The sequence below is a fragment of the Penicillium subrubescens genome, assembly GCF_028828155.1.
Source record: "Penicillium subrubescens strain IBT 31985 chromosome Unknown utg000001l_segment0_segment0, whole genome shotgun sequence".
Lineage (NCBI taxonomy): Eukaryota > Fungi > Ascomycota > Eurotiomycetes > Eurotiales > Aspergillaceae > Penicillium > Penicillium subrubescens.
Window position 1 is genome coordinate 750,701 of NW_026643151.1, and position 22,221 is coordinate 772,921.

Sequence of the window (22,221 nt, forward strand, 5' to 3'; positions counted from 1 at the left end):
GCCAGTTCTTTGGATCTACCCGCAATGCATCGAAGTTTTTCAAGTAATTCACCAAGTAAGCGTGTCCTTTGATATAGCCATCGAGGATTGAATATTTTGTACATTATATACTAATACTTTCTTTGCATCAAATCTATAGCTTCCACGTCAAACAAATTGCATGTCTGACCTCTCAGACCAGTCGAAAAAATTCGTTCGAAGCCAATAGCCGGACTCCAACTCTTTGCCTGCATCTTCCGACAATCCTTCTTTTGATGGATCTATTTTGACGCTACGCCATATCCGCGATTCTGCGCCCCGGTTATGATCAAAATCGCCCTCGTCGAATACCCCACCATTAGCCTTCACCCGATCTAGATATGCATCAAATGCCACCGGCGATGGAAAAATTGAGAAATCACAACCACGTGAATCGAGAATCCGAAAAAGTTCATCGACTCGACAGAGGACTCTCTCAAGCTGAGCTACCACACGGTCTCGAGGTGGTTGTCGCTCGTTTGGAAGGACTACGTTGTTTGTCCAAATAACAAGAAAGATCTTCTTGCATAGTAGAAAGTTCGTTTGTAGAAGGGAAATAACAGCATCAAATGCATTCCATGATGTTTCTTCGAGCTCGGAGGATGAATGAGCAGTTGTATATAGGTGTGGAAGATGGCAGAATATCATGGACGAATCTGTGCAGAATTGACTTTCGGGGGATACAAAGTGTATACCACGTATGTATCTAGATTCCAGTTAGACTATATGATAACACTTTTTGACTACGAGAAAACCTACTTCATTCTTAATTTGTTCGCGGCCCAGGACAGTCCTTCACTTGGGCAAAGTGTGGGATGAATAGCACATGTGATCGTGCTTGAAAAAAGTTTAGGAGTTGAGGTAGGAGTAGGTTTGCTTGTTCCAGTCGGCATTTCCACTAAAGGAACCCAGGATGCTCGGGCATAATTGCGCGGAAGCCTACTCGAGCGTTCCACATTTATTTGGATAATGCCCGAAGGATAGGGGAAAAGGCATTTTTTTATTTCTCCCCAATCTTGGAACTTGCGCATAGTGAGAGAAAAAGTTGAGGTAGGTTGCGTAAAAAGGAGAAGCTGAAACTTGGAGTGACCCGAGTGAGGCTTAGAGAAAAGTAGTGTATCGTCCGCCGAGGTCATAGCGGCTGTCGTGCAGGACCCATCTGGGGGGCTTTACTGGAAATGGAAATGATCGACCCTGAATCGTTAGGTGCACAAAGACCCTTACGAATAGGAAGAACAGACTCTAGCATAACTCCCCGACTCAATCCAAGAGCTCTAAACTAACCGCGCTGATGGGATCCTTGTCGGGTTATGGAATACTTCTGCCTGAGCGAGTTATCGGGTGATGAACGACAGAAATAAACTGCCACTGCCACAACGCTGAGAGCCTTACCATGCAGGGCACTTTATCTAGTCCTGAAAAGGCTAGCCTCATGAAAAGAGGGTCATATGGACCGAGAAAACCGAATAGTTACATAACTGACACCTCACCCACCCGCTTACTCTTGTCTCCTTCTCCCTCTCTCTTTCTCAACCGTCATCAAACATCTGAAGGTGGTTCCTTACGGATAAACCCATTTTCTCTTCAAATCCAATCAGCAATGGGCGACGCATCTGGAGTAGGCGGCTGGGAAGTGGTCACCGCTCGAAACCAAGAAGAACGCAGCAGTGGCCCTGGGCTGGGATCTCCAACTCCTGCACACCTGACGAAAACATTGTATATCCCTCATCATGATGGGAGCACGTCAGATATCTCCGTTTTCCAAGTCACCGAGCAGTATAAGGAGAGCGTCAAGGGGCGTGGAATGGGATCAGCCTCGTATGTTGTGGCGCTAGGACGGATGCCTAAACCGCAAGTGGATAGTAAGGACCTAGCGACCGGTGAGAATGAAATCGTGTACAATGTCAACTTTCAAGATGCGGCCTTGAACCTGACCTCGTCGTCGTCGGATGAGTCACCCGTGGAGGCAAACGTGTATGTTCTGGCCCTCCTTCCAATGTTAATTTAGCCAGTTAATTGGAGCAACAACAGTGTCATTGAATCTGCTGAAGACAGAGCTGCTACCATTACATTGAAGTCGCAAGATGAAAGCGCAGTCGAAGCTATCTCGATGTCGACATCTTACACTATTCCACCAACAACCCGGAAGAAGAAAGTTTACGCACACCCCTATTTCGGTTTTCAATTTCCTGGGGAAAATGGGAAATTTCTTGAATGGCAAATTCACCCAGTCTCACAAGGACGCTTGCGATATACACTTGTTCGCAACCCGAAGGCACAAGGGACTAGTAATGGTGCAACTCCCATAATCTCTCCGGATGAAGATATTCTTGCTATTTATCACCACATCGGTGATACAATCTCACTCCCCCTGCCAGTCAGTGAGGGTATGCTTCTCGTCTCTTCTGAAATGGATTCGGCTACCGAGGCGATTGTGGTTGCGAGTGCCCTTGGAATGCTCTGGAAGCTGCGACTGCTGTGCAAAACAGGGGAAAGTACTGGATCTAACAGCAAGGTTTCCAAAAAAGGAAGACTTGGATTTATCAAAGGCCTGCTTCACAAGAACTAAGTTTTCTTGGTTGATGGATAGCCTGGTAACAGTGACACTGAATTTGGTGTCGGGTCTCCTGCATTCGCGGAAGATTGGTATAGCTGGATCAGATAATTCGTTATGATAACTACGAAGTACCACCCCTTTGCCTCAATAACCTGGGGAACAGCTTGAGCGCATTCCCATAATTGATCATGTCCCTCAACTCCTTATCCATTTCATACGACTCAAGCGCCTCGAGAAAAGCCGGATAGGCTGTGATTGGAGCATACGGAAAGTCGCTGCCGTACAAGATATGGTCGTGCGGAACCATTTTCAAAAGCATATCCAGAACCTGTGGCGAAGAGCTCAAGGCAAGATCGAAATGGAAGCTACGAAATGATTCCATTGCTTTGTCATGTGTTGTTCCCATGCGGTGCGAGACCGCAAAGTCTGGTGCTCTCTTCATGGGAGTCGTAACGCGCGAGATTATATATGGTAGAGCGCCACCTGCGTGAGATAGTATGACTTTGCAGGCGGGATACTTAAGCCGGGTTCCGTTGGTGATCATATCCATTGCCGTACGCGTCGTCTCATGGGGATAGTCAATGGCTGGCTGTGGGAGCTTTGAGTTGACTGGATTGGTATCGACTGGGTGAGTAGGATGAATAAAAACGACACAACCTCGCTTATTCAGTTCAGCCCAGATGGGCTCAACATCAGGGTGGCCAAGATAGGTGTTGGAGGAGCCGTAGCGAGTGAAAAGAGTAACCCCATCTGCATGGAGAGTATCTAACCCGTAGGCAATCTCCGCGAGGGCATCCTCGGTGTCAAGAATGTTTGGTAGCGATACGAAAAAGGCGAAGCTTTCCGGATTTTTATCTCGGAGATCGGCTGAATATTCATTCAATCGTCTCGCAAGCTGAGCGCGCGCCTGGCGGTTTGGGATAATACAGGCTCCTGGAGCTGTCACAGAGAGCACTGCTGTCTGAACTCCCACGCGCTTCATCAGCAGCTTGGAAGCCAGCGGACTCCAGTGTGGAGTTGGCCAGCCACTTGGATCGCCTCCTTGCTCTTCGACCGCTGTTGTAATGTTAGTAATGAGGAACGAAGAGCTTGGCACTAATCAGGATCTCACCCTTGGCATAAAAAGGTGGCACACAATGATGGTGAGTGTCGATTTTGTTTACTGGTGGTGTGTGGCTCCAGCCGATGGCCTTATCTTGTAGCCAATCAAGGCCGTGTTCGCTCATTGCCGTGATATTGGGTTTGTAAAAATAGAGAAAGAGAACTACTGCGAAGAGGATTGAAATCAGAGCCAACATGTTGAACATAAAATTGCTTAGGACAACTTGGCGCATACCCCATTTTGAATCATGTTCATCGCAAAGACGCGGTCTCAAGCGGGAGGGGGTCCGGAACCATCCCGGTGACGAGTCCGGATCTCATCCGCGCCCATCAGATTGCCGTGTTATCCGTACCATGAATAAAGTGGAATAGCTTTTATCCCTAGAGACAGACATGCACAAACGCTGGATATTTGGTAGATGGGTTTCTCTATCAGACCGCACCTGTTGGCATTCACGGGAAGTATAAATCCAGTAGAGTATTAACGTACCCAAAGCACAACGGTACCGAATATCAAAATGAGTGTGTCAGTCCACTCACATCTCTCTGCAGCTGCAAGTGAACACCCGATCATTGCAGGCTGCTTTGGTATCCTCACTTGCCTTGCAACAATCTTCTTAATTGTCCGACAGGTCTTCACACCCGTTGGAAAGCGCAGATCACCGCCAGGCAAAAAATGGAAGCTTCCTCCTGGTCCCCGTGGGATCCCCATATTTGGCAACCTTCTAGACCTTCGAAAGTCTCGAGAAGACCAAGAACATACAATGGTAAGTTCATGACCAATGCTTAAAATGGCATGATAGGGACTGACGGTACATAGATTACCGAGCTTGCAAAATATGGTGAAATGACCACACTACACCTTGGATCAAAAACCTGGATCTTGCTAAACAGCAAGCGTGTGGTCTCCGAAATTATCGCAAAACGTGGTTCTCTCACAAATGGTCGAAGCCCCATGCCAATTGCCAGCGGAATTGTAAGCCGAAATGGACGGTCCTTGCTACTCCCTCCCTCACAATGGACGGAAAAACGACGAGTGATGCACTCTCTTCTGAGTGGTACCGCCATGAAGCAGTATGGTTCATGGCAGGAACTTGAAAGTACCCAAATGCTCGCAGAATATTTGTTTCAGCCAGAGCGATGGTACCGTCACCATTATCGATATGCGAATTCCGTTGTCCATCGAATTGCGCTGGGAGAGCGACTGGTCAAGTCGGGAAAACAGCTGGCTGATTTGCAAGATGTGGTCACCAAGTTTGTTGGGAGTATTGGAACAAGCTTGGTTGATTGGTTCCCGGAACTAGACAATTTGCCTCACGTATTGCAGCCATGGCGGAGACACTGGGAGGAGCTTGGGGACTGGAATGAACAGATCTACAAATCATGGTGGATTCCAGCCCGGGAGAAGATAGAAAATGGGACTGCACCTCCATCATGGGTTCGGGACGTTCTTTTGAACCCAGATACGAAATTTACGGGAAATGACCAGGAGGCCATGTATGTTGCTCTGCAGCTTGTGGAGGCTGGATCTGATACGACAAGAGAAGCGCTGAATATATTCGCAATGGCGGCACTTTGTTATCCGGACAAATTCCAAAAGGCCAGAGAGGAGGTGGACAATCACTGCGGCAGCACAACGAACTTCCGTCTACCTAGCATCGATGATCTGGAGGAAATGCCTTATATATGTGCCATGATCAAAGAGCTCCTACGTTGGAGACCTATCTTTCCCTTCACGCCCGACCATGTGCTTACGTCTGACATGGAGTTTGAGGGTTATCATTTCCCGGCCGGTGTGGGATTCGTGATCAACGAGATCCCGGTATGCAACGAGTGTGAGGACTCAGAAGAGTTCAAGCCTGAACGATGGCTTGATGGCCATGAAACCGATGCCGCACATGGACTCTGGCAGTTTGGCGGAGGCCGTCGCATCTGTGTTGGCTACAGATTGGCATTTCGTGGTCTTTTCATTAATGTCGCCCGCCTGGTATTCTGTTACGACTATAAAGCTGTAAGTTGGATGCGAGAGATTGCAAGGATATTGGCTGATATTTAGCAGGCTGGTCCGTACAACTCGAAGCATTTGAATCACCACAGAACCGATGAACCTTTCCCGGTCAGAATTACTCCGAGAAGTGAGCAGCATGTTAACTTAATACTGGAGGAAGGGGCTCGACTAGAGGTTTTGGAGGATGCTAAACGTGAAGTTTGACAACACTACTTTAAAAGACCCGTCTTTCGGGTTGCTTGGGAGATCAAGGTTCCGCTTACATAGCTTACATAGCCCCTCCGTTCCTAGGTGCCCAGCTTCCAATAATCTCTGCTTTAATTTACATCCCTTTGTGTAGTCCTATCCTCCAGGAGTCTTCTGTTTGACTATTCATTCCTTGAAACAAGATATTATAAAGTCTGTAATGGTCTTGGTCGTTTCACTCGGACGCCTGCCCGCGGCAAAGTCCATCAAAGGTCCATCGTGGGTTTCATTGCCCATATAGAGCGTCACCTCACCATGGCTTTTGCTTTGTAGCATCTTGCCCAGTTGCTGGATATGATCGCTGAAGACCTCTTCATAGCCACCAGTGACAAGCACACGGTCAATAGCCTTTAAATTCTCCCACCAGCTTCCTGGCACATCCAGTGCCATACCCCAGCCATCACCGGCGGAAATTTCCTCCTGCCAAGGAGATTTTTCCACAAGATAGAGTCCCCATTTATGCACGACCTTCCTGCTCAAGACATCGGCACTAAACCACCTTTGATAGGAGGGGGTACTGAGTCTGAAAGATGCTAGAGGTGACACAAGGAAACACCCTCTTACACTGCCATACTGTTCAAAGAGACTCCTTGATGTGTATTTCACGGCACGGGAACGATGAAGATGAGCCATGAGCGATAGAGACAGATGGCCGCCTGCAGAGTCACCACCAAAGACGATCTAAAAGAAAGGTATATTAGATGCTGATTGATAATTTTGATATGGCAGACCGATACCTCTGATGGTTTGTATCCCAATTCTATCAAATGCTCGAGGGCAAGGATGCCTTGCAACATTTGTCTAGGATACGGATTGGCGGGGATCAAATCTGGAAAGTGCGTCAGTATATTTTCTTTTCCGTTCTCGATGGACATTCCTTTTCACCTACCGTATTCGAGAATACACACACTGAGCTGCACCCCAGCATCGAGTGCTTCTTTCCTGACATGGGTCATCCAGTCCAAATGCCCTGCAGAAAGGGGCATAACATACCCACCACCTAGAGGGTCAGTAAAGCTTCACAGCGAGAGCAGTAAATCATACCGTGAAAGAAGAGGACCACCTTCTTTGCCTTCCTTGGTCCAATCCACAGTAGTCGAGTTGAGTTGTCAGCCGCCAGAACATCTACAGCATGAGCAGCGCCATGGGACGAGACCCAAGTGTTATATGTATCAATTGTAGATGGTACAAGGACTTGGAGATCTCGAGGGGGAGTGCTGGTCATCAGGGCTCCAGCGAAACTATTCCATGCAGATGGCCCAAGAGGCAGTCCCTTTAGCCATGCCCGAATAATGGCCCCTGGGATTCTGAATGCAGCGCTTGGCAATGTACGAAATAAAAAATTGACAAGTAAACGTAGCTTCGTGTAGGCTGATAGTTTGTGCGTCATTTTCTCAATACTTTACAGAATGAGATTGAGCCAAGCGGAAATGATGAGCATCTTCAATACAGGGTATTCATGAGGACAGATAAGAGTCGATAACCGGCCATTGCCTCGGTCTCCTGAACATGTGAAATATTGCTGCTTCTAACTCTGGCTTTATCTCAGAGAATTGCGGGGTTTAGGCGAAAGAGGCTCGGGCTAAGAATTGAGCACCTAAGTTCGTACAGTAGTAGTATAGTAGGTCCTTGAGGACCGCGGTCAGCCGCCCCACGGAAGGATCCGAGAGATGCCTCCTTTTTGGGATGATGACACTACTACCAGTTGGGCCCCACCGTAAAACTCAATCTATTGGGACGGGATGGAATTATAGCCGCACAAGGAGGCCAAAGTGTGGACTAGAAACCGGAACGGACCCGGGCTTAAGAATCCGTTACTTGCCTACCTCTCCCTGGGAGGCTGCGCGACTTGCGAAGTATTAGCCATGGTACGCACTCTTTAGATCCGCGAAATTGTCTCTTACAGAATGCCTCCGAAAGGCGCCGGAAACCCCAAAAGACGAGCTAGAGTACGCCCCAAGGTCGCTTTGGCCTGCAATTCGTGCAGGGAGAAGAAGATTCGCTGCGACGGAATAAAGCCCATTTGTGGACCATGCACGAGACGTTCATACCGGAATGATCAGTGTGTGTATAACACGGAGAACTCCCGTTCTACTAGTAGAGACCAGTAAGTTTCCTGTGCATGCACCCATCAACAAGCATCCTGAAATTCTCCCTCTGATGCAAAAAAGATACATCCATGCTCTCCATCAGCGAATCAAAGAGCTGGAAGATATATGTGTAAAGACCGGAGAATCCGCTCAGAATCCCTCAACTACACAACGTGGGCTGCTCGGTGACTCCATCGGTGAAGACGGAATGCCTCCAGGCGAACCCAGCTTTTCTCCGACTTTACGCCATTCACTCCTGGAAAATACAGAGCAAAACCAGACTCCTGTCAGCTTCAGAATTAGACTAGCACTGGATCACACACTGCCACGCACCCAAAGTGGACCAGACGACAGCCGTACTAGAGCGAGAGAAGAAGATTCCCCAGAAATCTATGAATCGCCATTGTTTGATGAAGGCGAAGGCCACGTAACGGGTATGGGCCAGATTATCCTGTCAGGAGCGGACAGTGAAAGTCGACCTGGAAACACCCGATACCAGTTTTATGGTAGTTCATCCACAGCCTCTCTCATGCGGTTCGCCTGGCAAACGATGCCTTCGCGGCCAGTAGGTGGCTCGCATTCAGAAACTACAGGAAATAGGCTTCAGGACACAATCACCAACTACAGGTTCGATGATTTTGCGTTACCCCCGCGAGCATTCGCAGATCACCTTGTGAAACGCTTTTTCGAAAAGATATACACTCTCTATCCATTTTTCCACCGTCCAGCTTTTGAAGTGGGATATCGGAATCTCTGGCGTGCAGAAGACGACCCCAATATAGAAGCTCACACAGACTTGCGGGTTGGACTGGGATCATCCATGGAATCGGGAGCTAGATCCATTGTTTTCCAGTGTGCTCTGAATGTGATATTTGCCCTCGGTTGTCGGTTTGCAGATGTTGCACCGGAAGAAGCCGAGTCTGTCGCCAATACGTTCTTTCTCCGTGCAAAAATATTTCTTGCCCTCGATTTCTTAGATAACAATACCCTCGGCGTGGTCCAAACATTACTAATCACGGCGCTTTATCTGCAGAGCTCGCCGTATCCCAGCCGATGCTGGCATTCTGTGGGGATCGCCTGCCGAGTTGCTGTGGGATTGGCTTTACACAAATCCGATATTCGCGCAGCATTGACGCCTTTGGAGTCTGAAATTCGCAGACGAACCTGGCAGGGATGCGTGCTGATGGATATGTAAGCTTTCAACTGCTTGGTTCCATATTTTTTCGTGCTAAATTATAGCTTGCAGCACTTTGAGTATGACATTCGGCAGGCCGAGCATGACCTCACATCTGGCCCCTTTTCCCGCACTTGATGGGCTGAACACAAATCAACTCCAAGATGGGGCCAAGGAGCCCTCTTTAACGGTGTTTTATTACGAGGCGATCAAACTTTATGGGATCTTGGACATGATCCTAGCGGATGTCTATAAAGCTTGGGGTGGCCGGTCATGCCAGGATCAACCGCAGACCTCGACCATTACGAATCTCGGGACTCTTGATACCATCCTCAAAGTCGAACGGGAGCTCATGGTGTTTAAAGAAAATGTGCCTTCCTTTCTGAAGTGGAACTCTGAAGAACCTGCGATACCTTCTTGTCATGACTCGAACATAGCGATCACCCAGCAAATAAATGTTCTGCATGCCAGGTACGCTTTGTATTGTTGTGGCTTCGCTGGCTGCTTGCCTAACTTCCTGGCTTTCTGTCTAGATACATTCATCTCCACCTTCTGCTATACCGCCCGATCTTCACCCAACTCTACTCAAAGCCAGACTCCTCTTGTGGACAAGAGATGCAAAATAATCTCTACTCTACCATGTTTGCAAAATGCGCCAATGCATGCGTCATGGCTGCCATCGATCTCACGCAGCTAGTACGAAAGACTTATCAAACCACTGCGGCCGATGCATGGTGGTACAATGGGTTCTGTATGCTGTCAATATACTCAATTTCCTTCTCCCGATGATACTGATTTTACCATAATCAGATGTTTCAACTGCGGCAATAGTCCTTCTCATGTCTATCTCCACCCCATCGATGATGGACCAATCTACTATGGACAAAGCCCGGGAGGCGTGGAAAGATGCAACGGCTATTCTAGAATCTATGGCTACATTTTGCCGCTCTGCCACCAATACTCTTCAATTTCTGCAGGCTGCATATCATCAGACAGTTCCTAAAGATCCAGTTCAGGCAGGTGTAGAAGCCGATGCCTCCGGGATTCCCCTGGATATATCACAGTCCGATATTCGATATGAACACCCAAACAACGACATGACTGATTTTCCAGTCTTCGATTGGGAGGCGTTTGCAGAAAATACGGCGCCTGGAATGGATGATCTGGGTTTTTTGACACGCTTTAATTTCAATGATAGTCTGTAATTAGGTTGCGATTACTTGAACTCCTCGTACGTGAACTATGTGAAAAGTTGCGCTACAAATTGATCAACACCTTTATTCCTGTATTATCTTTCTAGTTTTTGCTGATGTATACGACCCATAACCCTAGCTAGCACACAGATCCTGCCAAGCTCTAAGATCTTTCACAGAAAGATAGTACAATGTCTCGTTGGTTTCGATACCTCACATCCACTCATTTCGCGTCTTCGGCCGGTCCCACCCCACGACATCGGTCCCGTGGATCCAGTCCATCAAGCCAATGGTTCCATAGTTGACACGAAACTTCCCATGATGCAAATCGTGCAGCTCGGCCGGCGGTAGTTTCAAAAAGTCATATCCACTGTGGTGTGCGGCAGCCTCCCAAAACTCGAAGGTGACAAATGCCATAATGGAGAGGCCGTGCGCACCTTTAAGGTACAGAGGCAGAGTAATCGGTAAAACGTTCGCCAAAATGTGCTTGATTGGATAGGCGTACTCGGCTGCAAATGCGACTGGTGTGATATATTTGTGGTGCATCGTGTGGATGTAAACGTAAATGCTCGGGTGGTGAAGTACACGATGAACATATTAGAACAATACTTCTCGGGCTACCAGACCGAAGAGAAGGTCCACGACAAAGGTCTTCAAAGAAGGTATGGTCGAATTCCATCATGTAAAGGGCGAGTCCGTGAATTGCCACTAAGAGAGCGTGGTTGAAAAGGCAAATTTTGATACAGTGCAGGATTTGTTGACGAGTCGGCTGTCGGCGAGCGCCTTGATTTTGTGGAGCTGAGAGAAATTCGGGGATACAACATCTATCAGCATGTAGATTGTTGCCGGTATGATGAATCCGACAATTTTAACCAATATGTTTGCCATAAACTCGACCATGCCTGGCCTGTACGAGGCGGTGATACTGGTCCAGGCAGCTTGCAGTGTTGAGTTGATATCCATAGCTGGTGATTTGTTCTCTGGAAAGAAGTGATATGGTTCAAAATAATTGCCCTCTCTCTTATATACTCAACATGTTATGGATTTTTATATAAGTATCCGCGGCTTTGTTCCGTTGCTAGACCAGAATATTCGTCTCAAGGGAGTCAAACTTGATATTGGTTAGTCGTAGCTTGGCAAATCGGGACTGATCCGACGAAATGTCTTCCAGGGATCAAATATAGTTGTTAGCAATTCACTTGCCACAACCTCCATGCTGCTTCGCCGCAATTATTCACACCTGCCTCTCCTCGGTTTTTCTGTAGAAAGTCTCACATGCACATATCATCCCTTATTTCGGGTGCATCCGTCGCGGCGGGAGGATTCCGATGTGGCCTGTTATATTCGAGAACAGCCAGTGATTTGTCGTACTTAAACCAAATGTGTCCCTGAACTAGAAATATTTGGAGCAATTTTTTATTGATTTGAATTGCCATCACTATCTAAAATGACTTCCAAGTCGGCAGAGGCTCCCACCTATAGCCAGATAGCCTGTGTTGGGGCCGGACTATCAGCTGTAGCCCTGGGTGCAACGCTGCAGAGATGGTACGGCCTCGAAGACATTCATTTCTTTGAGCGGCATCCCACGAGTGGCGGAACATGGTACATCAATACTTATCCAGGTCAGCAAGAACCCCCAGAACGTCGCTTTAACATTGTTACTAACAACCCGTAGGATGCGGCTGCGATGTCCCAAGTGCCCTTTACAGTTTCTCCTTCGCACAAAACCCTAATTGGACAAAGCTTATGCCTTCAAATACGGAAATCAAGGGGTACGTCGATGATGTGGTAAAGACATATAATCTCCTCCCGAAAATGATATTCGGGACTGAGGTGGTCCGCAGTGTCTGGAGAGAGGATGTGAACCGCTGGCTTCTTTACTTGCGTGACATAAAGACGGGACGTGAGTATGCCCACGAGTGCCAAATCCTTTTTGCAGCTACCGGGCAACTTGTCGAACCGCGTCCGTGTGATATCCCTGGTGCATCGGAATTTCAGGGGAACATTTTCCATTCAGCGCGATGGGATCACAGCGTTGATCTTAAGGGCAAAAACGTTGTTATTGGAAATGGATGTACGTATCCACTTTATGAGTCGTTAGAGCATATGATAACTAACACGATAAAAGGTACTGCTGCACAAATCGTGCCAGCTCTCATTAAGAAGGAGGAGGTGAAGTCTCTCACACAAATTGTCCGAACCAAGCACTGGATATTTCCGGCCCCGAACTTTGCCTATCCCAAGTTTCTTCAGTGGATCTTCCGCTATGTCCCACTTGCCATGAGATTTCACAGGCTCCATATCTTTTTGATGGCGGAGAACGATTTCCGCTTGTTCCCAATGACAAAGAGCGCAGCGAAATTGCGTGAGAAGAGACGGAAACAAGTAGAAAAGTACATGCGGGAAGCGAGTCCGAAGAAATATCACGATCTGCTCATTCCGGATTTTGATGTAGGCTGCAAGGTCTGTTTGATTATTCATTCCAACTAGCTGGTATGAGCCAGCTGTGAAATGACGAGGTGCTAACCTGAACCATAGAGGCGAATCTTCGACCCCGGCTACCTCAAATCACTACACAGCGAAAGAGCTCTTCTGACAGACGCGAAAATCGAAAGAATAACTTCAGAGGGAATTGAGACTGACAAAGGGTTCATCGCAGCTGACGTGATCGTTCTCGCGACCGGCTTCCAAACCAACAAATTCATTCCCTATATGGATGTTGTTGGACGGAACGGGGAGAACGTCTCGCAGCATTGGGGTAAATATGGTGGCCCGGCGGCCTACAACTGCTCAGCATTGAGTGGATTCCCGAACTTCTTTATGCTCCTAGGCCCTAACGCTGCGACTGGGCACACATCGGCCATGATGGCTGCGGAAAAGTAAGTTGCCATCTCATCTTTTCACTGCGGCACTTTTATTCTCTAATCTTTCTATCTAGCTCCATTAACTATGCCCTTCGCGTGCTGAAGCCGGTTTTGGATGGGGACGCCGCCTCCGTCGAGGTCACTGCTAAAGCTGAGCATGACTACGTATACTGGGTGCAAGACGCACTGAAAAAACGTGTTTGGAATGCTGGATGTGTCTCGGTAAGTTGGCCCAATTGCTGGCACTTTTCGCCTTTCGTCTAACATGGGCACTCAGTGGTATCTCAACGACAAGAGCTGGAACTCCATGTCCTATCCTTGGACGCAAAGCCACTATTGGTGGAGGAGTCTGTTCCCCACATGGTCTGACTGGACTATCAAGGTTTGATTTGCAATCTCGGCGCCGTCTAATCAACAATTCATACTGACTATTAGTAGAGTGTGTTGAAGCCATCGACCCGTTCCTCGTCCTGGGTGCTGCTCTTGGCTCTTTTCTGTGTTGCAATATTGGGAGGTACACAGATCTCTGACGCCCGCAATATCTCTTTCGGTGCCTTTAAGATGCTGTGCATCACAGCCTTCTCTAAATTGAAGGGCACATAAGCTGGCGTGAAACAGCCTGGTTAGAATCGGTAGACAATCGTCCATCTGTTCTCCAAGAGCCCAGTGTATATTTAGAGCGTTTTGTATGTTGTTGAAAACCCCAAATAATTTTGACACATGTTTTATCTCCAATCATTGAATTTTTTGTACTAGGCTAGACCCCCAGTATATCAAGTAGCAAGCCTAGGACCAAAAGATACAAGACAATGGGGGTCTAGGGCACCCAGGGGATATGCTTTATTCTCAAGCCCTACTGAATTTTTAACGAGAAACTATTGGGCGATATCCGGTTATTTTATGTCTTCATAGCCAGTGATATATTGCTGACTTTGGGCGTCTATAGTCATCCCAACAGGCTAGTACTTGGGTCTCTTTTCTATCAGAAACCGATGTGGTTTGAATATTTAGCAGATCGCATGCAAACAGATACCAAGACCAGACCAAAGTCTCGTCGATTGATACTGGGTCCCCAGAATGGGAAAATCCCCAAAGTTGTCTTTCCATCTTCTATCGGAACGCTCCGGTTTTTAATAAGAAGAGATGATCGAACGATTAGCGTCCGAGCATACTACCCGGGTGCTTTCCGGCCTAGATTCGGAGCAGCTGCGATCAACATCTTCCTGAGATAGTTGGAGAAGATGGAAGACCGAGAGACTTTGTACGTTTTCTCCAAGTTAAAGCTCATGTTGCGGTGATATTTCCGTCTTCCTTTTGCTTATAAAGTATGCCGAGGATAATGTTACTCCTTTATCTTCCCATCCCAATTCTACTCACGCTTAAACTATTGATTCCAACGATGACGACTAAACCAGGGATCCTTCCCCGCGAAGGTCTTTACATAGACCCAATTTTTAACTACCTACGACAAACACTCCTCCATCCTCTATTCACCTTGGGATGTCTATACCTCGTACATGGGGCAAAATTAAGCGCAGTTGTACCATATGAAAAGTCGGTGCAACTGATCGCAGGGACCAGTTTTTTCCTGTGGCTTAACGATTGGTTGAGTGCCAAAAGCAGGAACAACTGGGTTATAGATGATAGCTGGGACTGGAAAAAAGAGCTTGTGGTGGTGACCGGTGGGAGTGGCGGTATTGGTGGCGGAGTCGCACAACGTCTCGCAGCTATGGGGGCTCGTGTGATTGTGCTTGATATCACCCCTTTGACTTATAAACCAGGTAATATGAGTGAACTTGTTATAGAGTACTCTCCATTGCCTGATATCTGGATTTCTGTGCTAATACAATCAAAAGAAACTGAACGCATCATATACTATCGGTGCGACCTCAGCGACGAGAAAGAAATCGCAGCTATATGCGACAAGATCAACTCTGAGATTGGTCATCCAACTGTACTCGGTGGGTGAAGCAAAACGGCACCCCATATTTCTTGGCTAACAGTGGTAGTCAACAACGCCGGTCTATCTCGTGGCCAGACAATAGTCGAAGGCAACTACAGCGACAACATCATAACCCTGAAGACGAACCTGCTGGCACCTTTTCTACTGTCAAAAGAGTTTCTTCCGAATATGATCCGGCAAAATCATGGCCACATTTTTAATGTTGCGTCGATGAGTGCTTATATCCCGCCTCCAGGAATCGCGGATTATGCGGCGTCAAAAGCTGGACTGATTGCGTTCAACGAGGTATGACCCAATTATTCTATTCTATTCTACTACTGTTCTAAATGAATCATTGTGCAGTGTCTGTCCCAAGAGCTCCGAGTTCAGAATGCGCTGAAGGTCCGCACATCGCTTGCAGTACTGAGTTTTACGAAAACACCTCTTTTCAAAGGAGAGACAAACCAGTCCAGATTTTTGATGCCTCTTTTGCATGTGGATACTGTTGTGGATGCCATTGTGGACACACTTGACGGTGGGCTTAGCCGGACGATTTTCCTCCCCGGAATATTTAGGCTCTTTGCAGGCTTGGTGAGTCATTTCTTCATAGTAGAGGACTATTATTAACACATCACATAGCGAGGAGCCCCCGAGTGGTTCCAGGATATGATTCGCGGTGGCACCAAATCTCTAAAAGTGGAATTCAAAGGGCGTCAAAAGATTGATACAAAAACTGGAAGACTTATTGCTTAAAGGTTTGGCTACCGGGCCATTTGATAAGCAGCTTGTTTGTCTGAATTTGATGGAATATGAGTTAGCTTCTCCTGGCAGCGATGTTTTTACCACGACCAAGCTATTGTAAGGAACCGGATAGAATTTGCTTGTAATTTCATTTCTTAGCCAATAACCTTTCGAGGGCCAAAAAAAGTACAAAAGATGATGAAAATCAGTAAAAATTCACACAACTTCTCATCCGTTCAACTTTCTACGATATACACTCTGTTTATGCTGTGAAATCATTGGCGCCGAGTCGTAGCCTGAACAATCAATACCAGAATAATTCCACCAACAACCTCGACTCCACTCATCACGCCTGCTGTACCGGCAAACCCTAGAGCACGAAACATGTATGGGAAATAGAAGGGTCCAACCTGAGTGTGATGCTAGCAAAATGATAATGTTTGAAGGTCATGGTTAAACGAACAAATCCATAAGGCAGCTTAATACTGTTGAAAAGCACTCCAATTGAAGCAGAGTTATCGGGCGAAGTATCAATGGCATACGCAGTGAGGATGGTTGATTGTATCTGATTGCCAAAGCTGGCAACTACAATTTCCAAGCATGGAGTAGATTCCAAGTTTTCGCTTTTTCAAGCTGGAATCCCCAGACCAAGAGCCCAGCGATGATGGTGAAGAAGCCAATATACGTCAGCCAGAGGCGGTCCGTGGGACACACATGACCTCTGCGCTTCCGATAGACCTTCATGAAGTAGTCAGACATCGGGCCACTGACCTGCTCTCCAAATATGCATCCGATGACTATCGGAATAATCTGGAGCCCAGTCTGCTGGGTATTAAGTCCGAATTTCTTCTCAAATGATAAAGGCGGCATTTCGACAACAAAAACAATGTTTCCATAACAGAATGTGATGGCAGTAGCGAGGGCCACTACCAAGATCCGAGGGTTCTTGGCCAAACGAAATGGAGAAAGAAAGTCCGACAGCTTGATTGGACGTGGATCAATTCGTTTGGGCAACAATCTATTCACGGACATCCTGAAGGCGGAGATCTATTCCTCGGTGGTAAGATCACTGTCAACTTCCCGAATACGGAGGGTCTCGCCGCCAAGGAAGACGTAAGCTAGCGCTTGCAAGAAGTTGATGATGGCATATATCCAGAATATGAATTCGACCCGAGTGTGTTGCACCACAAATCCCATGAGTAGAGGCCCAGCTGGGGTACCAAGGATGGTCATCAAAACCCACCAGCCCACCTTCCTAGCATATTCATCAGGTGTAGATAACTCAGCCACCACCCCGCTACCAATCCCAATTGGTGGCGATATGAAGATTGCGGTTAAAACACGAGTGATCGTTTGGCAGCGTAGCTTGTGCACCGCGCACCCCTTATGCTGCATACCTGGCTTGCAAGAACGGAGAAGAAGAGAACATGAGAACATGATGACGGCCTATCTTTCTGTAATAACAATCCAGAAGATAGGCGCAATGCCAAGTAACACAATCTGGGTAGGGATGTTATTGAAAAAGCTCATTTGCATCATGGAATTCTGTGAGCTCAAGAGACTTACTTGAACAGATACGAGATAGATTGCGTCAGCGAGCGATATACCATATGATTTTGCCATTGTAGAAGTGGCCGGAACGATTCCGGCTACCATGAACACAGAGGTCATCGAATGAAATGAGACCATGAGAATCATCAAGTTTTCTTTCCATTGTGGCCAGTTACGAGCATCGCTGCAGGGGAAGGATGAAGCGATCTCTCCCTCCGGTGACAGGTATCTCCGTTTTGACAGACTTCAAGTAGTCAAATGAGTTCTTTTGCCGATTTTCGGGCAAATCGGAGCTTAGAGTACTCATAGTTGAAGGAAGTTTGGATGGATATAGGTGAGGAAAATGAATGCCGGTGAATAGAAAATCGATCATAGGCTTAGAGCACTAGTCCCTGGTACTGACTTCTATCAATGCCAAATCAATCTTCCAGTCTAATGATATTTATATTCACATCTCGCATACTTACGTTCTACGTGATAGGGTATCCTAACAAGCCCCACACCCACAGGGATACATGAAGGCTGGGATAAGGTTTCGCACCCCAAGGAGACGGAGCAGCGTGTGTGCTTTCGGACCTCATCCCGGGCAATACTTATGCTTGTTTCTCCGCGTTTCAAAACTGTTTCCGTCTTTTCGTGGTAGAGTTGGAGCTTGTCGTGGCCAAAATAACAAGGAAATCAGCCATGGCGCCTGTTTAGGGCCTGAGGAAGCGGGGTCGGCTAGTTTACCCAATTAATTATTCATTTAGGACTCATATTAGGTCTCTAATGGGGTAAATATTGACCTAGAATTAGATTCAGTCAGTTCTAGTTCATCTAAGCGCGAGACTAGTCTCGTCCTCATCTCAGCCCAATCGTATCCTCAACAAACCTTTATTCCAGTTTGGCCCGTGACTCAGAATTCACCCCGTGAAGTTATGTTGCAACAAATACAGATTTGGCTTACGGTTATTTTGACTCTGGGGGACCTTCTGCTATATTTCTCGTGTTCTCTTCTTGCTGGTATTCAAATTGAGGCTATCTCTATGTAGACCTTGGGCGGAAGCCTCTTGAAGTGAAATCTACATCCATGACCCGAGGCCATCCTACTCTGCCTTTGCGAAGAGCTTGTGAGCGTTTTGAAAATAAATCTTGTCCCGCAATTCCTGGTCCAGGGGAAAATTGTTCAAAATTTGCTTGAAGCCAGTTGATTTGTCAGTCGACGCGTAAGGGAAGTCCGAACCTGCAGAATTATTAGGAACAGAAATGAACGACTGTGAATCATGAGCAACAGCTTACCGTAAAGAATATGATCATGAGTAATGACATCTAAAACTAGCTTGAGCACGGCCTCAGAGCTAGAAAGAGCCAAGTCAAAGTAAAACGACCGGAAGTCTTCCACGATCCCCTCGGACGTCTTTCCGTAAATGCGAACTGTAGCGACACTTTCCTTGGACACCGTACTCATACGCGTGATCAAGAAAGGCAAGGTACCTCCAGCGTGGGAGAGAATTACTTTGCAAGATGGACAACTTCTCTTTGTGTTGGTGATGATCATGTCCACAGCTGTTCTCGTCGTCTCATGAGGGTAATCAATCGCTGGCTGTGGCAGGAGGGGATTGACTCAAGTTGTATCAGCGGGATGGGTAGGGTGAATAAACACCACGGCCTTTCTCGAGTTCAATTTCTTCCCAGATAGGCTTGAAATCTGGATGACCCAGATACTGGTTCCCTTCGCCATATCGTGTAAATAGAGTGACACCCTCGGCCTTCAACACGTCAAGAGCGTATTCGATTTCTGCCAAAGCGCCTTCGGTATCGAGAAGGCATGGCAGAGTTGAGAAAAAGCCCCATCGATTGGGATCTTCATCACGTCTCGCAGCGGCAAATTCGTTTGCCTTGCGGGCTAGTACTCTTCTCTTCTCGGTCGTTGGGGCGATGACTGCTCCTGGAGCAACCAGGGATAAGATTGCCTTGGTTATGCCGTTTTTATCCATGAAGGCGGTTGCGCCCTCGGACGACCAGGAAGGTGTCGGCCAGCCAGAAGGGTCGCCCCCGGCTTCTTCGACAGCTAGGATTATACAATCAGAATCTCTGTTTTTTTCGGGTTGGGAGTGTAGAATTACCTTGAGCGTAGAACTCGGGGACAAAGTGGTGATCAGTATCGATGAGAGACATTTTGATTTGCACAGTTAGTCGCTTGCAAGAATTCTTTTGAAATTAAAAGGAGAAGTTAGCACAGCCCGAATTTAATTGAGTCTAAGAGACAGATGTGGAACAATTACTACACAAAACATGGGTGCCGCATTTCCGTATGCCGACCTACCCGGAAGTCACAGATAGACACGAAATGTTCGGATGATTTTTTTTACCACAATGATGTTTCTGGGCTTGTCCCTAGGGCCCAATATTTCCCAATAAACTAACGTGAACCGTTCCTACCATAATATCTTGCATTCTGATTCATGACTTGATTAACATTACATTGGCACTGCCACAGAATCTATCAAGTATTGTTCCTTGAGGAATCATGGTTTGGACTTTATTCATCACATTATGTTACGAAACATTTTTCTATACGTCTTGTAAAATTTGACTCCAATTTCAATGAAATAGTTGACGAATTGATCTATCAAATCATTGTTGTATTTATGAGGTACACAATGGAAAGAAAAAGTGGAAACATCTTGGCGCCCTCTCTTCCAGTCTTTCCACAGATTGCATTCAAAAACTCCTTCAGCATTTTCCTCTCGCCAAAAGCTAGCCAATTAAAAAATTCACTGCTTCTAACTCGAAGAAATATCATAAACCTAACTGAAGGCGCAGGAGGCCCGGGACCAGCCGTTCAGCGATATACCCCGCCTCACGGAATGGATCCGAAAAAATTGAATACCTCTGGCATGTTTTGATAATATAACACAATGGGCCTAAGCGTATTTATTATTGTTTGATAGGCCTACAACCCCTCAAAATAGGTTAAGCTTTGCGGGCACTAAGCTCAAACAGAATACGGACCGAGACCAAAGCAGTGGACTTAACACGGGTGCAGCCGACAGTAGCGAATGGTGAGAAAACGCAGGACAAGTAGCCTCTCTTGCGTGTAAGGTCCGATACAGATGTCTCGCTGGTTATGTGTCTAGACTTCGTTCTGGATTTACTGTCAGATGACTTCTGAAATATTTTTATAGACACTCATCAAGTCCTTTCACTGGGTGTATTACATGATCAATTTTCCACTATCCAGCAAGCGGTAGGACAAAGAGGCGACTACGAACGAATTGATAATGAGAAATGGGTTATTATTCACTAGTAGAATCTACGAATACCTAACTTCCAGTTCTTCCCTCCTATCGGGGTCATCCATTTCTCAACCCAGCAATTCTCTCAGCTTTCCACCGGACGAGAGTCTTACCATTCTGGGTCATCGGAGTCATTTCCTTCATTTAACCGGTCTCCTCCTGCGCCATATGCCCAGTCATCAACAGAAGAGCGACCTACCAGTTGTCACTGTGCTCATTTCCTCCATTGGACCGGTCTCCTCCTGCGTTGTATTCCCACTCATCAACGGAAGAGCGAATCGCGGAAGATAGTTCAGCAGTCGAGGTTGTTGCCTGGCTGCGCTGGCCATTTCTCCGGTCACGCCGAGGGTCAGAGCTTGTCCGGTGTTCATTCGAATCACTCCGGCCACCGGTGAAATGGGAGTGGTCCCACTGTGTTGGGTCGCTGTAGTAGCTACCTCCCCACGAGTCGTTCGAGTTGTGCGTATCTCGCTGGGACGATCGAGCACACAGAGGAGATCGAGCGCGCAAATTGGAGTGAGCTCGCACAGGAGACCGCGAACGATCCCGAGAGGATGCTGGGAAGCGCATCTCAGCATGGGGCCGTGTCTGGAGAGTGGAGTTGTTGTCGATCTACTCACGTCTTTAGTAGATAAAACAATGAGCCAGTGGGAAACAACTTACATTAAAAATCACCGCGTGGCCAGACGCCTCATTGCGGTCAATTAGTCTCTCTCAGTACTCTCGGAGAGACTCGCGGACACGCTGGACATAGCACTCCGGACTGTTGGCATCTGCTTTGTTGATTAGCTTCATCCTAACAGCAAGAATCACGTTACATACAATGGCCGAGGCGGTTGCAATCCCAACAGTGATGGTTGTACGCCAGTGGGTGGTCAGCGGGATAGCCGGGGCGGGGACGAAAATGCTGTTCCTGAGAGGATCGGTTATTACCGCCCTCGGACATGGCGGTGGAGTGAGTGAGGGTGTTCTAGATGACCCGTGGAAGGGCGGTGAGGGAGGATAAAATTGGTGAGGGATGAGAGAGAAGAGAAGAAAGAGGTGGGAAGTTGGCGTGTGGGAGTAATCCAAACAACAATTTGTATATACAGGCGGGTCCTGAGGCTGTTCCGAGATCACCGATTCGGGGCATATGATTGGTCAAAAGTGGGCCACTTTGATTATCATACGATGCAATACTGTTATTTTGCCCCTTCTGCCAGCTGATTCTGCCGTATTTTACGGCAGGATACCTTTCTGTATGACCTGGGATCCATAACTGTTCCGATTATGTGACGTTCCTTGGTCACTCTATCCGTCAAAATCCACTTTCCCCAGGATTGTGGATCCTGTGCCGGTGGATCACTTAGACATACATAGATCAAGATCAGAGTTAAAGCCACTACAGTACGAACTAGCCAAAATTCTATACGGGTGAGTGCATAAACATACTTTCAGAATAAAAGAAATATCCCGGCA

General features: G+C 47.2%; 13 protein-coding genes across 13 annotated transcripts; 5 read left to right on the top strand and 8 right to left on the bottom strand.

Annotated features, from left to right (window-relative positions):
- Positions 1-1,618: 1,618 nt before the first annotated feature.
- Positions 1,619-2,587, top strand: N7473_000214 (uncharacterized protein; the record flags this gene model as incomplete). Its single annotated transcript, XM_057146154.1, has 2 exons — positions 1,619-1,992; positions 2,050-2,587. The coding sequence occupies 2 exons, from the start codon at positions 1,619-1,621 to the stop codon at positions 2,585-2,587; spliced, it is 912 nt and encodes a 303-aa protein (XP_057014040.1).
- Positions 2,588-2,696: 109 nt separating this feature from the next.
- On the bottom strand, positions 2,697-3,801 carry N7473_000215 (amidohydrolase family protein; the record flags this gene model as incomplete). Its single annotated transcript, XM_057146155.1, has 2 exons — positions 2,697-3,631; positions 3,687-3,801. 2 exons carry the CDS (start codon positions 3,799-3,801, stop codon positions 2,697-2,699), a joined length of 1,050 nt encoding a protein of 349 aa, XP_057014041.1.
- Positions 3,802-4,194: 393 nt separating this feature from the next.
- On the top strand, positions 4,195-5,888 carry N7473_000216 (cytochrome P450; the record flags this gene model as incomplete). The annotated part of the gene is made up of 3 exons (XM_057146156.1): positions 4,195-4,443; positions 4,497-5,687; positions 5,736-5,888. 3 exons carry the CDS (start codon positions 4,195-4,197, stop codon positions 5,886-5,888), a joined length of 1,593 nt encoding a protein of 530 aa, XP_057014042.1.
- Positions 5,889-6,056: 168 nt separating this feature from the next.
- On the bottom strand, positions 6,057-7,155 carry N7473_000217 (uncharacterized protein; the record flags this gene model as incomplete). The annotated part of the gene is made up of 5 exons (XM_057146157.1): positions 6,057-6,611; positions 6,662-6,759; positions 6,820-6,872; positions 6,924-6,930; positions 6,975-7,155. 5 exons carry the CDS (start codon positions 7,153-7,155, stop codon positions 6,057-6,059), a joined length of 894 nt encoding a protein of 297 aa, XP_057014043.1.
- Positions 7,156-7,837: 682 nt separating this feature from the next.
- Positions 7,838-10,399, top strand: N7473_000218 (uncharacterized protein; the record flags this gene model as incomplete). The annotated part of the gene is made up of 5 exons (XM_057146158.1): positions 7,838-8,037; positions 8,102-9,211; positions 9,267-9,665; positions 9,728-9,945; positions 10,005-10,399. 5 exons carry the CDS (start codon positions 7,838-7,840, stop codon positions 10,397-10,399), a joined length of 2,322 nt encoding a protein of 773 aa, XP_057014044.1.
- A 201-nt stretch (positions 10,400-10,600) lies between these two features.
- N7473_000219 (sterol desaturase family protein) lies at positions 10,601-10,933 on the bottom strand (the record flags this gene model as incomplete). The annotated part of the gene is made up of 1 exon (XM_057146159.1): positions 10,601-10,933. One exon carries the CDS (start codon positions 10,931-10,933, stop codon positions 10,601-10,603), a length of 333 nt encoding a protein of 110 aa, XP_057014045.1.
- Positions 10,934-11,834: 901 nt separating this feature from the next.
- On the top strand, positions 11,835-13,854 carry N7473_000220 (flavin-containing monooxygenase; the record flags this gene model as incomplete). Its single annotated transcript, XM_057146160.1, has 7 exons — positions 11,835-12,009; positions 12,063-12,461; positions 12,516-12,850; positions 12,926-13,266; positions 13,326-13,473; positions 13,529-13,633; positions 13,690-13,854. 7 exons carry the CDS (start codon positions 11,835-11,837, stop codon positions 13,852-13,854), a joined length of 1,668 nt encoding a protein of 555 aa, XP_057014046.1.
- Positions 13,855-14,650: 796 nt separating this feature from the next.
- N7473_000221 (uncharacterized protein) lies at positions 14,651-15,946 on the top strand (the record flags this gene model as incomplete). The annotated part of the gene is made up of 5 exons (XM_057146161.1): positions 14,651-15,032; positions 15,108-15,212; positions 15,261-15,499; positions 15,557-15,784; positions 15,833-15,946. The coding sequence occupies 5 exons, from the start codon at positions 14,651-14,653 to the stop codon at positions 15,944-15,946; spliced, it is 1,068 nt and encodes a 355-aa protein (XP_057014047.1).
- A 573-nt stretch (positions 15,947-16,519) lies between these two features.
- N7473_000222 (MFS transporter) lies at positions 16,520-16,804 on the bottom strand (the record flags this gene model as incomplete). Its single annotated transcript, XM_057146162.1, has 1 exon — positions 16,520-16,804. The coding sequence occupies one exon, from the start codon at positions 16,802-16,804 to the stop codon at positions 16,520-16,522; it is 285 nt and encodes a 94-aa protein (XP_057014048.1).
- A 177-nt stretch (positions 16,805-16,981) lies between these two features.
- N7473_000223 (MFS transporter) lies at positions 16,982-17,557 on the bottom strand (the record flags this gene model as incomplete). Its single annotated transcript, XM_057146163.1, has 2 exons — positions 16,982-17,323; positions 17,501-17,557. 2 exons carry the CDS (start codon positions 17,555-17,557, stop codon positions 16,982-16,984), a joined length of 399 nt encoding a protein of 132 aa, XP_057014049.1.
- Positions 17,558-18,570: 1,013 nt separating this feature from the next.
- On the bottom strand, positions 18,571-19,022 carry N7473_000224 (amidohydrolase family protein; the record flags this gene model as incomplete). Its single annotated transcript, XM_057146164.1, has 2 exons — positions 18,571-18,707; positions 18,764-19,022. The coding sequence occupies 2 exons, from the start codon at positions 19,020-19,022 to the stop codon at positions 18,571-18,573; spliced, it is 396 nt and encodes a 131-aa protein (XP_057014050.1).
- A 76-nt stretch (positions 19,023-19,098) lies between these two features.
- Positions 19,099-19,642, bottom strand: N7473_000225 (amidohydrolase family protein; the record flags this gene model as incomplete). Its single annotated transcript, XM_057146165.1, has 2 exons — positions 19,099-19,535; positions 19,591-19,642. The coding sequence occupies 2 exons, from the start codon at positions 19,640-19,642 to the stop codon at positions 19,099-19,101; spliced, it is 489 nt and encodes a 162-aa protein (XP_057014051.1).
- Positions 19,643-20,958: 1,316 nt separating this feature from the next.
- N7473_000226 (uncharacterized protein) lies at positions 20,959-21,709 on the bottom strand (the record flags this gene model as incomplete). Its single annotated transcript, XM_057146166.1, has 4 exons — positions 20,959-21,375; positions 21,427-21,453; positions 21,505-21,536; positions 21,586-21,709. The coding sequence occupies 4 exons, from the start codon at positions 21,707-21,709 to the stop codon at positions 20,959-20,961; spliced, it is 600 nt and encodes a 199-aa protein (XP_057014052.1).
- Positions 21,710-22,221: the final 512 nt, after the last annotated feature.